Source organism: Osmerus eperlanus, chromosome 11 (assembly GCF_963692335.1).
Source record: "Osmerus eperlanus chromosome 11, fOsmEpe2.1, whole genome shotgun sequence".
Classification (NCBI taxonomy): Eukaryota; Metazoa; Chordata; class Actinopteri; order Osmeriformes; family Osmeridae; genus Osmerus; species Osmerus eperlanus.
The window spans coordinates 18,016,755-18,034,761 of record NC_085028.1 but is presented as its reverse complement, the minus strand read 5'-3'; the positions used below and the strand labels follow the sequence as shown (position 1 = coordinate 18,034,761).

The 18,007-nt window shown below is 50.5% G+C and overlaps 1 protein-coding gene across 1 annotated transcript; it reads left to right on the top strand.

Annotated features, from left to right (window-relative positions):
- Positions 1–426: 426 nt before the first annotated feature.
- Positions 427–17,153, top strand: LOC134029449 (protein phosphatase 1L-like). The gene is made up of 3 exons (XM_062473540.1): positions 427–1,507; positions 16,760–17,015; positions 17,143–17,153. Exons 1-3 carry the CDS (start codon positions 1,109–1,111, stop codon positions 17,151–17,153), a joined length of 666 nt encoding a protein of 221 aa, XP_062329524.1. The 5' UTR covers positions 427–1,108.
- The last annotated feature ends 854 nt before the right edge of the window (positions 17,154–18,007 follow it).

Below are 18,007 nucleotides of genomic sequence, written 5' to 3'. Positions count from 1 at the left end.
ACAAACTTTGTCCCTCAAAAAAACAAATGCATGCCGTAAAAAGTAAAATATTGAAAAATATTTTTTGCTATCTAGATAAGGCATATTTTAAATTGATAAATTATGCCAAAAATATATAATAATATAATATAGTTTTAACTCTCTTCTACATCACCAAATGTTCTTATAACGTCGGCAAAATTAGGCCTACCATGAAATAGAGTAAGTGTAACTTTCTTTGACTCGATTTATTTGTAACTTCTAATTCATCACCTGTTTGAGACTTTTTGGAGTTCCGCCATCTCCGCTTTACCAAGGGGTTTATTCGTTTGACCCTCTGGTCTTTCCGTTAATCAAGTGGGTTTGATCAGACATTACGCCCTAGGGGGGTTCCATGAATAGCCGATAAATTACACACTTTTCAAAGAAGCGTCGCTGCATTCTCTTGCAAAACGTGATAATAAATCGTAGTATTTACTGATTAAATAGACGTGTTTATTAAATCTGAGAGTGACGCACGTCATATTTGTAATGATCGCATGCGACGGTGCAGGGCGCTCCCCTCCTGAGGACAGAGTGGGGCGTTCCTTCCCCACGCTACAGACGCTGCTTCAGGTTTGACACAGCCGCTATTTACAGCTTGGAATGCGGGAGAAGAGAGGGACCTGGTGCGCGCTCTACTTCCACTTCTCTTTTTAGACAAGACAAAAGACACACAGAGGCTTCAGCCTACGGCATCGGCTTTTTTAAATCGTCAAGGTAATAGTTATTTAATGTCCACGCGCGGACAGCGCTTTGCCTACCGGTGGCGGAGCGCGTTCTGCCTTCTGTACGGTTGGTAGCCGACACACCGCATCACAGACGAGGAACAGCCGCCGATTCATTGCAGAGCTTAATGTGAGTGAACCAGATACGGCAAGTGACTTCGCAACTAACTCAGACATTTTCCAAGACAGACATCCACCTATCTGTCCTGCCGCTAGCGGTTGTAGGTTGATCCGGCACTTTACTACTTTACATAGGCTGTTGTTATTAATTTGATTTTTCCTGGTTATTTCTTCTCACCAACAATGGACTAAGATTTGCGAGGAAACGACAACAACCTTTCAGTAGTTTCTTTCTTGTCTAAATGATACAGGATACCATGACCCTTCTGTCTCTCCTGGGCCGGATTATGAGATACTTTCTGCTTAGACCAGAAACCCTGTTCCTGCTCTGCATCAGCCTGGCTCTGTGGAGCTACTTTTTCCACACGGATGAAGTCAAAACCATAGTCAAGTCGAGCAGGGATGCTGTCAAAATGGTCAAGGGTAAAGTGGCGGAGATCATGCAGAACGACAAATTCGTGGGACTCGATGTGCTGGACGCAGAGTTCTCCAAAACCTGGGAGCTGAAGAGCCAGAACGTGGCGGTGTACTCCATCCAGGGCCGCAGGGAACACATGGAGGACCGCTTCGAGGTTCTGACCGACATGGTGAACAAGAGCCACCCGTCCATATTTGGGATTTTCGACGGGCATGGAGGAGAGGTAAGATATGTGGTTACACCATGGATGAGTTGTGTCGCCTCATGTTGATGTGTTTTTGGAACAGCATTTGACTGTGGATCACGATGTCCCTGGTTCAAATCCTCCATGTAGCCTACATCGTTTGTATAAAAGCGTCTGCTAAATGTAGACATGATGATTATTATTATTAGGGTACATTCAGCACATTCTTTGTGCTTCTCTGTTTGATATAAACATGGGGTTTCACCTGCTCATGGTAGAAGTTAGTGCTCAGAATCTCCAAGCTGTGCCAAGTAACCCTATAATTCGTGTTCTTAAATGCTTCCAGACATACATACTTAACAGGATATATGCTGCTGATCAAGTCTTTAAACCGATTACAGAGGACGAGGTAAGCTCGAGGGTAAACAGGATTAAGTTCGTTGAAACGTGCGGGTGGACTGGAGGAGAGCAGAACATCAAACGGCTACGAGCCTGTGTCCTCGAGCCTGTGTCCTCGAGCCTGTGTCCTCGAGCCTGTGTCCTCGAGCCTGTGTCCGCGAGCCTGTGTCCTCGAGCCTGTGTCCTCGAGCCTGTGTCCTCGAGCCTGTGTCCGCGAGCCTGTGTCCTCGAGCCTGTGTCCGCGAGCCTGTGTCCTCGATCCTGTGTCCTCGAGCCTGTCTCTGCGAGCCTGTGTCCTCGAGCCTGTCTCTGCAAGCCTGTGTCCTCGAGCCTGTGTCCTCGAGCCTGTGTCCGCGAGCCTGTCTCCGCGAGCCTGTGTCCGCGAGCCTGTGTCCGCGAGCCTGTGTCCTCGAGCCTGTCTCCGCGAGCCTGTGTCCGCGAGCCTGTGTCCGCGAGCCTGTGTCCTCGAGCCTGTGTCCGCGAGCCTGTGTCCGCGAGCCTGTGTCCTCGAGCCTGTGTCCGCGAGCCTGTGTCCGCGAGCCTGTGTCCGCGAGCCTGTCTCCGCGAGCCTGTGTTCGCAAGCCTGTGTCCTCGAGCCTGTTTCCGCGAGCCTGTGTTCGCGAGCCTGTGTCCTCGAGCCTGTCTCCGCGAGCCTGTGTCCTCGAGCCTGTCTCCGCGAGCCTGTCTTCGCGAGCCTGTGTCCGTGGAGACAGGCTCACTAAATGGTCACTATTTGTATGTCTGCTGAATGAAGAACCTACATGTTGAGCCACACAAGCACCTGTGCTGTGCCTACTGATCCATAGAGCTGTGTGTGTGTGTGTGTGTGTGTAGGTCTGTAGTATGTCCAGATCAGGAGGTTTGAGTGATCAGGTGATCACACAACAGGAGGGGCAGGGCTGACTGCTGCTTATAGAAAGAGGATTGTAAACTTTGAGGAGACAGATGTCTTTAGAAGTATGTGTGTGTGGCTCCTAGAGGTTTGTGTGTGGGGGGAGAGTGAAAGAGGTGAATTGTGTGTTTTTGTGTCTTTCAGAAAGAGGTGTCTGTGTGTGGGAGGCAGGGAGAGTGAAAGAGCTGAATTGTGTGTGTTTCTGTGTTGTGTGTGTGCCTCCTCACTCACTCCCTCCTCTCCTCACCTCTCCGTCCTTCCTCTCCTCTCCCTCCTCATCTCCTCTCTTCTCCTCCCCTCTCCTTTTTCTTCTCCAGCTCATCTTACTTTTCCAATCCTTCCTCCCCATCCCTCTCTCTCCCTCCCCTTTACTTCTCTCTTTATATGAGGTCTTGCATACAATCTTTAATGTCCCTGAACCCCCCTTCTCCCCAGTTCCTACCTTATCAAACCCCGTCCCTAGATTTTCAAGCCCCATCCCTTCCTGTTCTTGCACCACCAAGCCCCGCCCCTTCCTGTTCCTGCTGCTATCTGGACTGCAGGTGTGTTTTCATGATCAGTTATGATAACATGCAACATACAGTCTATGATAACAAGAATAGACACATTTCATCCCAAGAGATATACAGTGGGGGAATTCAAACTTGATGTTGAACAGATGCTCTAACCACTGAGCTATATCCATCCCCAGTCCTCCCCTCAGTCCTCCAGAGACCAGCCTGCTCCCACCAAGACTGAAAGAAAACATTCTAATAATAGGTTTCTATAGAGATGAGGGATAACTGTTCTGCTGGTCCAACTGTGGGCCCAGCAGAAACTCGATCTCCACTACCAAAACTGGTCATTCAACTGCTCTCCCCTGCGGGCCGTGTGTGTTCCTGGGAGGGGGCTGGTCGTGGGAGGAAGGGTGGAGGAGAGAGATATGTGTGTTCCTGGGAGGGGAGCGTGGAAGAGAGAGAGGGGGGAGATATGTGTGTTCCTGGGAGGGGAGCGTGGAAGAGAGAGAGGGGTGAGATATGTGTGTTCCTGGGAGGGGAGTGTGGAAGAGAGAGAGGGGGGAGATATGTGAAGAGAGCACAGGAGTCAAACAGAGAGAGTGAAAGAGATGGAAGAGTGGACGAGTGTTCTAAAGAGAGAGGGAGGGAAGAGAGGGAGACAAAAAAGGTTTTGATTGACTTATGTAGACCCCTCCCCCTCCCAGTAGGACCTCAGGCTGCAGTGATGGTTCCTGTATTCCTCTTCTGTAGTGTCGCTCTGGAACCAGACACTAGTGTCACCTGCACAGTTTACCGACCTGATGAGAGAGAGAGAGCTGACCTGACCTCTGACTTCACCAGACACCCACTGACCTGACCTCTGACCTCACCAGACACCCACTGACCTGACCTCTGACCTCACCAGACACCCACTGACCTGACCTCTGACCTCACCAGACACCCACTGACCTGACCTCTGACCTCACCAGACACCCACTGACCTGATCTCCTGACCTCACCAGATATTTTGTCAGTACCAGAATGGTCTTCATCTCTAGGAAGCACCCATGTTGGCACACTTACACACCTACTACCCAAATAAAACACACTCACACGAACATACACACGTACAAACACACATAAACACACACACCACACAAACAAAAACATACCCTTAAAAACACACATGCATGCATTCAGCACATGTTGAAATAGTATTACACACACACACACAAAAGCCCCCCCCCCCCTTGGGTGTCTGGAGGGGGCCTCCCAGTCACCAGGGAGATCCTCCTTAGAGACAGGTTTCCTTAGAGACAGGTTTCCTTAGAGACGGCTGTTTAGACCTGCTCATTCACATCTCCATTCAGACAGCAGAGGGGAGGGAGAGAGAGAGAGAGAGAAAAGAGCAAACAGAGGTGTTCCAGCACGCCCCTCCCCCTGATTGACCCCTCCCCCCTAACTTCCCTCTCTCCCTACTCTCCTCTTCCCCTCCCCCTACTCCCCCTTTCCCAGAATGAAGGACTGAGATGGACGAAGAGAAGCAGTCTCCACGGCTGAACTCTGAACTACCCAGAGGAACCTCACTTCCTCCTCCCCTCACCCAGCCCCCTCCTCCCCTCACCCAGCCCCCTCCTCCCCTCACCCACCCCCCTCCTCCCCTCACCTCCTCCTCTCACCTCCCTTTCTCACCTCCCCTCCTGTCCTCACCTCCTCCTCTCACCCCCTCACCTCCCCTCCTCACCTCCTCTCCCCTCACATCTGACGTGTGTGTGTGTGAGTGAGAGAGAGAGAGTGAGTAGTGGCTGTTTTTCTCTATTCTTTCTGATCATGAGTCATGAGGACTCCAAAGCCCCTCTTCTGTCATGGTAGACTCCTTCTCTCTCTCTTCCTCCCCTCCTCTCTTCTCCCCTCTACTTTATTCCCACTCTCTTCTCTTCCTCTCTTCTATCCTTCCTATCATTTCTCCCTCGTTCCCTCCTCTCTCTCTCTCTCTCTCTCTCTCTCTCTCTCTCTCTCTCTCTCTCTCTCTCTCTCTCTCTCTCTCTCTCTCTCTCTCTCTCTCTCTCTCTCTCTCTCTCTCCTCTTTCATTCACATTGTGTCCCTCGGAGACTAGCAGACATGGGAGTGTTAGCAGAGCTGTGCGTGTGTTTGAGTATGAGTGTGTACATGTGTGTGTGTGTGTGTGTGTGCACCACAGTAAATAATCACCATGAAGGGCACTAGGACTACTGCTGTACTCGTCTCCTATTGGTCCCCTTTGAGGCCAATCAGGGATGAGTACAGCTCAACAGAGTATTTGACTGCAGATCTAGAGGTCCCAGGTTCAAATCCCCTCTGTCACTTTGGATAAAAGTTTCTGCTAAATGAACCCATTCTCATGATCCCTATCTACCTGGCTGTGTGTGTGACTGATAAACACAGAGCTGCTAACATTCTGCTATGAGCAGGGCGAGCATCATGCTGCTAATTGGATTTAAAATGCAGTAAATATATAATATATTCATATCTCCTCCTCTCACAAGCACCTGCAGTTTGGAATACTCATGTGACTTTCTCTCTACCACTCTCTCTTTCTCATTGCGCATTGTGTTGCCTTCTGGTATGAAATGCGCTATATTAATAAAGTTTGATTTGATTCACTCTCTCACCCTCTCTCTCTCTCTCTCTCTCTCTCTCTCTCTCTCTCTCTCTCTCTCTCTCTCTCTCTCTCTCTCTCTCTCTCTCTCTCTCTCTCTCTCTTGACCTCCCTCATTCTCATATTTCTACCTCTTATTTTCTCTATCTGTCTCAGGTTCCTGTACACACACACACACCCTCACACACACACACACACACACCCTCACACACACACACACACTCTCACACACACACACCCTCACACATAAACACCCTCACACACACACTCTATCTTTCTCTCACCCACCCCCACACACGCACTCTCTCACCCTGACTCCCTGCAGTCACCTTATCTCTCTACAGTCTGGTTTATTTATCACTCCTCTGAAATATTAAACAGTCTAGAACCTTCAGCCTGAGGGGAGTCCACATCTATATACACACACACACACACACACACACGTCCTCACACACACATACTCACATACTCACACACACTCTCTCACACACACACGTCCTCACACACACATACTCACACACACCCTCTCACACACACACTCTCACACACCTTACTCTGTAAAGTGTTCTTATCTGAATCTGTTTCTCTTACTCTCTAGACGCTTGTAGCTTTGTGCAGCTGTGGAGGAAGTATCTACTTAGATACCTCATCGTACTGTGTGTGTGTGTACTTGTATGGGTGTGTGTGTGTGTATGTGACACTGATAGCGTTTGTAACGCTGTCACAGGAGCGACACAGGGAACAGTCTCCCTCCTGTTCGCCCTGTACACTGCAGACTTCCTGTTCACCCTGTACACTGCAGACTTCCTGTTCACCCTGTACACTGCAGACTTCCTGTTCACCCTGTACACTGCAGACTTCCTGTTCACCCTGTACACTGCAGACTTCCTGTTCACCCTGTACACTGCAGACTTCCTGTTCACCCTGTACACTGCAGACTTCCTGTTCGCCCTGTACACTGCAGACTTCCTGTTCGCCCTGTACACTGCAGACTTCCTGTTCGCCCTGTACACTGCAGACTTCCTGTTCGCCCTGTACACTGCAGACTTCCTGTTCGCCCTGTACACTGCAGACTTCCTGTTCGCCCTGTACACTGCAGACTTCCTGTTCGCCCTGTACACTGCAGACTTCCTGTTCGCCCTGTACACTGCAGACTTCCTGTTCGCCCTGTACACTGCAGACTTCCTGTTCGCCCTGTACACTGCAGACTTCCTGTTCGCCCTGTACACTGCAGACTTCCTGTTCGCCCTGTACACTGCAGACTTCCTGTTCGCCCTGTACACTGCAGACTTCCTGTTCGCCCTGTACACTGCAGACTTCCTGTTCGCCCTGTACACTGCAGACTTCCTGTTCGCCCTGTACACTGCAGACTTCCTGTTCGCCCTGTACACTGCAGACTTCCTGTTCGCCCTGTACACTGCAGACTTCCTGTTCGCCCTGTACACTGCAGACTTCCTGTTCGCCCTGTACACTGCAGACTTCATGTACGCCCTGTACACTGCAGACTTCCTGTTCGCCCTGTACACTGCAGACTTCCTGTTCGCCCTGTACACTGCAGACTTCATGTACAGCGCAGCCACCTGCCATCTGCAGAAGTTCTCTGACGCCATCGTAGGCCTCATCACAGATGACGATGACAGGGAGTTCAGAGAACTGACAGGACTTTGTGGACTGGTGCCAGTGGAACTGCCTCCAGATCAATGCGGGGAAAACCAAGGAGCTGGTGGTGGACTTCCGCAGGCACAGTCACCCCCCCACAACACCGGTGAAGCAGGGAAAGGACTTTGGAATAGTGGACTCTAAGTACCTGGGTGTTCACCTGAACAATAAACTGGACTGTACTGACAACACCATGTCATGTACGACACTAACACTGCAAGGGCAGTCCTGACTCATCTACGACACTAACACTGCAAGGGCAGTCCTGACTCATCTACGACACTAACACTGCAAGGGCAGTCCTGACTCATCTATGACACTAACACTGCAAGGGCAGTCCTGACTCATCTATGACACTAACTCGGCAAGGGCAGTCACACACACATTCACACTCAAAGTTGCACCTGCCTCACTTTGGAATCTGGGCTGCAGGAGGAGCTGGATCTGATCTGACTCTGGTTATGACTGAAATGGCTTTGATTCTGAATCAAATCAAATCAAATGTATTTGTATAGCCCTTTTTACACGCAAGCATGTCACAGAGGGCTTCACATATGCCCATAGAACTGCCCCTCAACCAACCTAAACCCTCAAGGAAGGAATGAATCTGAAACTGGCACACACAAACGCATGTATGTTTGCATCAGCCCTCCGAGCAGAGGAGGGTAATACAGATGAATATTGATTTTCTTGAGGCACAAAGTCAGATGTTTGTCCGCTGACAGTTGACCCTAGCGTGATGCAGGTGTTTCAGGCATCCGGCGATCAATGCTGCATGGTGGGGGTGGAGTGCAGGATGTGGTGGGGGGCAGAGTGTGTGTGTGTGTGGTGGGGGGGCAGAGTGTGTGTGGTGGAACACTGGAGGGAGTGTCTATTGGAAAAGGCTTGACGTGTGTGTGTTTGTGTGTACGCATGCGCACAAGTCTTGATTAAGCGTTTGTTGTGTTTTTGTATGCTGATGCTGTGTTTCTGTCAGGGCTTAGAGAGAGGGAGGGGGAGGGAGGGAGGGAGAGGTAGAGAGAGGGAAAGAGGAACAGAAAGAAGGAGGGGGAGGTAGAGAGGGGGAGAGAGGAACAGAAAGAGGGAGGGGGAGAGATAGAGGAGCAGAAAAGGGGAGAGGGGGAGAACGAGAGAGAGGAGCAGGGAGAGTCCTAATGAATGTGATGTCTCCATCCATCACTGTTCCTGGATGATGAGCTACTGACACAAGGAGCACACAAATCTCTCTCTCTCTCCCATAACTCTCTCCTCCTCTCTCTCCTCTTCTTTCTCTCTCTCTGTCTCTCTCTCTCGCTCTCTCCCTCTACTCCTCCTCTCTTCCTCTCCTCCTCTGTCTGGAGGTTAAGGACACGATCCACAGATGGATTGGAGGGAAAGATGGATGGAAGAGAGGAAGGGAATGAATGGTGGAATGAACCCAGGAAAGGAAGAGAGAGACAGAGTGGAGGGATAGAGGGTGGAAAGAGAAACTGAATGCGTGCGAGAGAGCGAGAGAGAGAGGGGACTGATTGAGAGCGAGAGAGAGAGGGGACTGATTGAGAGCCAGAGAGAGAGAGAGAGAGAGAGGACTGCAGCTGATGAATGTTGTGGGGTGTTGGAACAGTTCCTGGAGTGGAGAATCTTCAGGAAGTCTGAGTTCCTCCAGATAAGGATGCTACCCCACACTATAGAGACCCCCCTCCTCAGGATAAGGATGCTACCCCACACTATAGAGACCCCCCTCCTCCAGATAAGGATGCTACCCCACACTATAGAGACGCCCCTCCTCAGGATAAGGATGCTACCCCACACTATAGAGACCCCCCTCCTCAGGATAAGGATGCTACCCCACACTATAGAGACCCCCCTCCTCCAGATAAGGATGCTACCCCACACTATAGAGACCCCCCTCCTCAGGATAAGGATGCTACCCCACACTATAGAGACCCCCCTCCTCCAGATAAGGATGCTACCCCACACTATAGAGACCCCCCTCCTCCAGATAAGGATGCTACCCCACACTATAGAGACCCCCCTCCTCCAGATAAGGATGCTACCCCACACTATAGAGACGCCCCTCCTCAGGATAAGGATGCTACCCCACACTATAGAGACGCCCCTCCTCAGGATAAGGATGCTACCCCACACTATAGAGACCCCCCTCCTCCAGATAAGGATGCTACCCCACACTATAGAGACGCCCCTCCTCAGGATAAGGATGCTACCCCACACTATAGAGACGCCCCTCCTCAGGATAAGGATGCTACCCCACACTATAGAGACGCCCCTCCTCAGGATAAGGATGCTACCCCACACTATAGAGACCCCCCTCCTCCAGATAAGGATGCTACCCCACACTATAGAGACGCCCCTCCTCAGGATAAGGATGCTACCCCACACTATAGAGACGCCCCTCCTCAGGATAAGGATGCTACCCCACACTATAGAGACGCCCCTCCTCAGGATAAGGATGCTACCCCACACTATAGAGACCCCCCTCCTCCAGATAAGGATGCTACCCCACACTATAGAGACCCCCCTCCTCAGGATAAGGATGCTACCCCACACTATAGAGACGCCCCTCCTCAGGATAAGGATGCTACCCCACACTATAGAGACCCCCCTCCTCCAGATAAGGATGCTACCCCACACTATAGAGACCCCCCTCCTCCAGATAAGGATGCTACCCCACACTATAGAGACCCCCCTCCTCCAGATAAGGATGCTACCCCACACTATAGAGACCCCCCTCCTCCAGATAAGGATGCTACCCCACACTATAGAGACGCCCCTCCTCAGGATAAGGATGCTACCCCACACTATAGAGACCCCCCTCCTCCAGATAAGGATGCTACCCCACACTATAGAGACGCCCCTCCTCAGGATAAGGATGCTACCCCACACTATAGAGACGCCCCTCCTCAGGATAAGGATGCTACCCCACACTATAGAGACCCCCCTCCTCCAGATAAGGATGCTACCCCACACTATAGAGACGCCCCTCCTCAGGATAAGGATGCTACCCCACACTATAGAGACCCCCCTCCTCCAGATAAGGATGCTACCCCACACTATAGAGACGCCCCTCCTCAGGATAAGGATGCTACCCCACACTATAGAGACCCCCCTCCTCCAGATAAGGATGCTACCCCACACTATAGAGACCCCCCTCCTCCAGATAAGGATGCTACCCCACACTATAGAGACGCCCCTCCTCAGGATAAGGATGCTACCCCACACTATAGAGACGCCCCTCCTCAGGATAAGGATGCTACCCCACACTATAGAGACGCCCCTCCTCAGGATAAGGATGCTACCCCACACTATAGAGACGCCCCTCCTCAGGATAAGGATGCTACCCCACACTATAGAGACCCCCCTCCTCCAGATAAGGATGCTACCCCACACTATAGAGACCCCCCTCCTCCAGATAAGGATGCTACCCCACACTATAGAGACGCCCCTCCTCAGGATAAGGATGCTACCCCACACTATAGAGACGCCCCTCCTCAGGATAAGGATGCTACCCCACACTATAGAGACGCCCCTCCTCAGGATAAGGATGCTACCCCGCACTATAGAGACCCCCCTCCTCCAGATAAGGATGCTACCCCACACTATAGAGACGCCCCTCCTCAGGATAAGGATGCTACCCCACACTATAGAGACGCCCCTCCTCCAGATAAGGATGCTACCCCACACTATAGAGACGCCCCTCCTCCAGATAAGGATGCTACCCCACACTATAGAGACGCCCCTCCTCAGGATAAGGATGCTACCCCACACTATAGAGACGCCCCTCCTCCAGATAAGGATGCTACCCCACACTATAGAGACGCCCCTCCTCAGGATAAGGATGCTACCCCACACTATAGAGACGCCCCTCCTCAGGATAAGGATGCTACCCCACACTATAGAGACGCCCCTCCTCAGGATAAGGATGCTACCCCACACTATAGAGACGCCCCTCCTCAGGATAAGGATGCTACCCCACACTATAGAGACGCCCCTCCTCAGGATAAGGATGCTACCCCACACTATAGAGACGCCCCTCCTCAGGATAAGGATGCTACCCCACACTATAGAGACGCCCCTCCTCAGGATAAGGATGCTACCCCACACTATAGAGACGCCCCTCCTCCAGATGGCCCAACGTCCGAGAGACAGAAGGGGGGGGCCTACCCGCGGGGGGAACACTGAAACAGTGTTTGTGCTCCTTCCTGCCTCCTCTTCTCTCTGGGCACTCAGCAGGTGGGTTTGTAAACACACCAGTCACTCCTCACATCTCTCTCTCTCTGTATCTCTCTCTGTATCTCTCTCAGTATCTCTCTCTCAGTATCTCTCTCTCCCTCTGTATCTCACTCTCTCTCTCTCCCTCTCTCTGTATCTCACTCTCTCTCTCAGTATCTCTCCCTCTCTCTGTATCTCCCTCTCTCAATATCTCTCTGTCTCCCTCTCTCTGTATGTCCCTCGCTCTCTCTGTATCTCTCTCTCTCTGTATCTCTCTCTGCTCCAACGTTCTGGGAGAGAGGGAGGGAGAGGGGGGTGGAATGTCTCAGTGGGGGCAGTGAGGTGAAGAGAAGTGTAAATTGATATTTGAGATCAAGGAATCTGTGACAGACTGGAAGAGTGTGTGAGTGTGGTGCAGGCCGTTTACTGAGTACTGAGGCAGCAATTGTGTCATGAAGGGAGGTTTTAGAAACAGTGGGGGTCCTCACAGCTCCACACACACACACTCATCCCACAGAGAGGGCTTATCCCTCATCTCTTAACCCACCAAACAGCCTCCTGATGGCATGTGATTCCTGCCAAACTCCATCTGGTCCTGGTCCTGGTCCTGGTCTGGTCTAGTTCTGGTCAAGTTGATTAGTTGGGGTGTGTGTGTGTGTGTGTGTGTGTGTGTGTGTGTGTGTGTGTGTGTGTGTGTGTGTGTGTGTGTGTGTGTGTGTGTGTGTGTGTGTGTGTGTGTGTGTGTGAGTGTGTGAGATAGACTGTGTGTGTGTGTGTGTGAGATAGACTGTGTGTGTGTGTGTGTGAGATAGACTGTGTGTGTGTGTGTGTGTGTGTGATAGACTGTGTGTGTGTGTGTGTGTGTGTGTGTGTGAGATAGACTGTGTGTGTGTGCGTGAGAGTGTGTGTGTGAGTGTGTGTGTTCTGCTCTAGATAAGGATCCTTGTGTGCTTGACCATAAGAGGTTATCTGCCAGACTGCCAGACAGATGATTAATCTACCAAGAAATCATGCTGATGAATCAAACAGGAAATGGTTGATGCAGGTCTTAGAGGGAGACTTGTAATCGTGTTATCTTTCCTCTGACTGTGTGTGTGATACTTGTATAGTAGTGGTTAGAATTATTTAACCCTCGTGCTGCCTTCGGGTCACATGACCCAAAGGTTCATAACGAACCATCGTTGTGTTTACCCAATTTTACCCAATACAAAACCAAATAAAAATAATTTTCTTTTAACCTTCGCAATGTGGGGGGTCTGAGACAGCCCAACGGTTAAAAGAAAATGCTTCACTTTGTTTTTGTATGCGGTAAAGTTGTCGCAATACGACGGTGGGTCACAATGACTGATGGGTCAGAACGACCCGAAGATAACACAAGGGTTAAATACTGTTGTACATTTTCTAAATTTTATTTAAAACTCTTATATGCCCCTTCCTGCCATTGCGAATAAAGCTGATTCAGATTCTGATAGAGAATGAGACACACATAGACACACATTTACTTCACAGCGGCGTTGTATATGTGTGCGTGTGTGTGTGCGTGCGTGCGTGCGTGCGGCCCCAGAATGAGTGTGATAGATACATTCTGTGGTTGGAGCCTCCAGCTGCAGTTCTCTACCAGCGTGGGAGAGCCAATGAGGCGCAGCCACCCTGGTGGGGTTATGAATATTCATGAGGTAGAGATATCAGTGTTTGCCAGAGAACACAGGACTCTGGTCCCCAGAATACCAATGAGATCCTCTGCTCTACTATGCCAATGAAGTGTGTGTGTGTGTGCGCGCGCGTGGGTGGATGTAATTGAGAGAGGGATTCCGTGATTGTGTGTGTGTGATGTGTTTTTCTGTGTGTGTGGTGTGCTTGTGTGTGTTTTTGGATGTGTGTGTGTGTGTGTGTGTGTGTGTTTGTTAGACATTGCTGACATTTTCTTTCTTCCTTTCTCCTTAAGGCCATTTCTGCCCCACTTTCAATAAATGGAAACTCTTGAATTCTTCTCAAGCTTTGACAGTCACATCTCTCACTACACATTCCTAATGAAGAATCTCTGTAGCAGGTGTGTGTGTGTGTGTGTGTGGGGGGGGGGGGGTCAGTGCCAATGTTAGCATTTATTCTCTTTTTATATTCCCATGCTCAAGTCACTCTTCTCCGCTAGACGGGTTAACAACGTCTGTTTTAAAAGTAGCTAGCTAGTTGTTGTTATCTAGCTGCTAGCTGGCTTATTGTGCTAGTAGGGTGTACCATGGTTAACTGTTGTTATCTAGCCGCTAGCTAGAAAGTTGATGTTAATGAACTGCTAGCTAGTAAGTTGTTGATAATGAGCTGCTGGCTATATTGTTGTGTCTAGCTCACAGTGGTTCTTGCTGAGCTGTTGTTAGCTAGCTAACTGGTTGTGCCCAGCACAGTGTGGCCCTTGGAACAAGGACATTGTGGTCAGATTGAAATCTGAGCTGTTGCTAGGCAGGAAGCAGAGCCACATAGAGAAATCACTTCTGTGCTTTCATCTGCTTGCGTCCATAACCCGATGTGCTTTGATAAGCATCTCCCTCTTTCTCTCTCATTCTCTCACCCCTTCTCCATCTTTCCTAATCTCTCTCTCTCTCAGCCAGACTGCAGCGTTATTACATTCTTCCCCCTCTTCTCTACCTCTCTCTCTCTCTCCCTCCTTCTACTCCACTGCTTTTTATGGCCCTTGTTGATTGATTCCTCCAGAAGTCCATCTTAATGACTCCTCCCTGAGAGAGACCTGAAGGAGCAGGTTAGGCCTGTCAGTTACAGTCAGCCCTCTCTCTCTGTCTCTCTCTCTGTCTGTCTCTCTCTCTGTCTCTCTCTGTCTCTGTCTCTCTCTCTGTCTGTCTCTGTCTCTCTCTCTGTCTGTCTCTCTGTCTCTATTTGCTGAACGACTGGCATAACATTTTACACACACCGTGTATGCTTGCAGACAACTGTGTGTGTGTGTTTAACTGCAAGGGTGTGTTGGTCTGTCAGCGAGTGATAGTGATGTTGAGAGATGTGGGTGTTAATCTCACACAGGCATATTTAACCCTTGTGTTATCTTCGGGTCGTTCTGACCCATCAGTCATTGTGACCCACCGTCGTATTGCGACAACTTTACCGCATACAAAAACAAAGTGAAGCATTTTCTTTTAACCGTTGGGCTGTCTCAGACCCCCCACATTGCGAAGGTTAACCCTTGTGTTATCTTCGGGTCATTCTGACCCATCAGTCATTGTGACCCACCGTCGTATTGCGACAAATTTACCGCATACAAAGACAAAGTGAAGCATTTTCTTTTAACAGCTAGGCTGTCTCAGACCCCCCACATTGCAAAGGTTAAAAGAAAATTATTTTAATTTGTTTTTGTATTGGGTAAAATTGGGTAAACACAACGATGGTTCGTTATGAACCTTTGGGTCATGTGACCCGAAGGCAGCACGAGGGTTAAACACCTACACACATACTTAAACACCTACATACATAAACACCTACACACACAAACAGCACAAATTTAACTGTGCCGCTTGATATTAATAAAACCTGTTATGACTCCCTGGGTGGTTTTAGAAGCAGGCAGGCCAGGCAGGCAGGGCAGGCAGGCAGGGCAGGCAGGCAGGCGAGGCAGGCAGGCAGGCGAGGCAGGCGAGGCCTGGGAGGTTTCCTGGAGGAAACCTGGTCACCTGCACTGTTAGAGCCTCTATACTGGCATCTGTCTGAGCCAACCACCTGTGTCGCTGCTCCCCAGGGGGCGGGCTGTGACACCAGCCAGCGTGTGATTGGCCTAGAGGGACTGCGCAGCAGCTGGATAGATGCTCATCCTATCAAGGCTTAGAAGCAATGCAGTGACGGAGCGCAACCATGGTTACACACGTGACAGATGTAACACCTCAGTGCTGAGGCCCGACAAGCACACACACCCCACACACTGACCTGAGACCAGCCTGATAAATCTGGCATAACCGAACCTTCCCCAGATGATCACACAGTCTCTCTCTCTCTCTCTCTCTCTCTCTCTCACGCAAACTGTACAGACACACACACTGAAGACTTTTTGGCAGGGCCTTTTCACATGGCTCTGAGGTGAGCTAATACAGTTAGCGCTCCATGCTAGCTCCCAAGGGTGCAGTGTCATTCTGAGAGGAGAGCTACAATACTGCTGCTGTCTGTATCAGCTGGTATCTCTGTGCCTGTGTCAGCTGGTATCTCTGTGTCTGTATCAGCTGGTATCTCTGTGCCTGTGTCAGCTGGTATCTCAGTGCCTGTATCAGCTGGTATCTCTGTGCCTGTATCAGCTGGTATCTCAGTGCCTGTATCAGCTGGTATCTCTGTGTCTGTATCAGCTGGTATCTCTGTGTCTGTAACCCTAACCCTCCTGGTTGTGGTAGAGACGTGATTCTTCTCGTTATATAAGTTCTGAGGTCATATTTGATTTGAGCCCATCTGAGGATGTCTGTATCGTCAGGAGAGTGGTGTGTGTGTGTGTGTGTGTGTGTGTGTGTGTGTGTGTGGTACAGGTAGCAGTAAAAGCTGTGAAAGTAAACACAGCACACATCTCCTCTGCTGGAGACCTGAGGGCTTCAAATCACTCGGAGTGTGTGTGGGTGTGTGTGGGTGTGTGTGTTGCTCTGAATACTTTATGTCTTTGATGAAATATTGCCTCAAGGCCTGTTGATGCACAAACACACTCACACCTTCACAACACACACATACATACACACATGTGCACACACACACATACACGTGCACACACATATGCAAACACGGAGGTGAGGGGGGCCGGGTAGAAGCAGAGAGCTCAGGAGAAAGGAGAAAAAGAGTTGCTCTTACTCAGCATGAGGGGGGGGGGGGGCGATCTCCACTGTTCTCTGATCCTCTATCTCTCTCCCCCTTCCTCCTCTTGTCCCCTCCTCCTCTCTCTCCCCCTTCCTCCTCTCCCCCTCTCTCTACCCCTTCCTGCTCTTGTCTCCTCCTCCTCTCCCCCTCTCTCTCGCTCTCTCTCTTTCTCCTGTCTCCTCTCCTCCTCCAGGCAGCAGCAGACTATGCCAAGGCCCACCTCCCCGCCGCCCTGCGCCAGCACCTGCTGGCCTACGAGAGGGAGAAGGAGAAGGAGAGGGAGAAGGAGAAGGAGAAGGAGAAGGAGAAGGAAGAGAGGGAGAAGGAGAAGGAAGAGAGGGAGAAGGACGGCAGTGGACAGTCCTATCCCTCTATCCTGGAGAAGCAGATCCTTGCGTTGGACAGAGACATGCTGGACAAGCTCTCTGCCTCCTACAACGAAGCAGGTAGCTCCTCCTACACCACCTCCTCCTACACCACCTCCTCCTACACTTCCTCCTCTCCTCCTCCTACACCACCCCACAACATCGCTCCTTACAGCCCTCTCCCTCCCTCCCTCTCCCTCCCTCGTTCCAGATTCATTATGAGGCCCTCAATCATTCAGAGGTGTGGTATCACTGGGTATGTGATATTTACACAAAGGAGTGAGTTTAAACACTTAATCATTGGTTACCCTGCCTCTTTCCCCTCCCCTCCTCACCACCCTTACTTCCTCCTCCCCCCTCTCCCAGACACATGGTCTGTTTTCTTAGAGCTATTTTGAGTGACCGTGTGTGATTGAGATTGTGTGTGTGTGTGTGTGTGTGTGAGTGTGTTAGGGTTTGAGGATGGGAACTAGGGAGCCAGGTGGCTGAGTGGTTAGGGAATCGGGCTAGTAATCTGAAGGTTTCCAGTTCGATTCCCGTCCGTGCCAAATGACGTTGTGTCCTTGGGCAAGGCACTTCACCCTACTTGCCTCGGGGGGAATGTCTGTGTACTTACTGTAAGTCGCTCTGGATAAGAGCGTCTGCTAAATGACTAAATGTAACTTTGTTTAAATAGCTGTGCTGTTCCTCCTCTGCCTGCTTACTCAGCTGCCTAAATACTGTTCTCACACAGACCTGTATCACACAGACCTGTATCACAGTGACCTGGGGGGGGGGGAGTGGGGAGTGGGGGGGGAGGGGAGGAGGTGAGAGAAAGAAACAGAAGAAGAGAGTGTTTCCTGAAGCCAGATGCAGGGGCGGTTTGTTGAGAGGAGAGCTGAAATATTCATGTTTAGCAGACAGAAGACTCACATCACCATCACCTCAGTAACTCTCCCAGTAAAGTCTCTCTCTGCTGATTATAGGAATAATGGAGAGAGACGGGGGAGGAAGAGGGGGGGAGGAGAGGGAGAGAGTGGGGAGGAGAGGAAGAGAGTGGGGAGGAGAGGAAGAGAGTGGGGAGGAGAGGAAGAGAG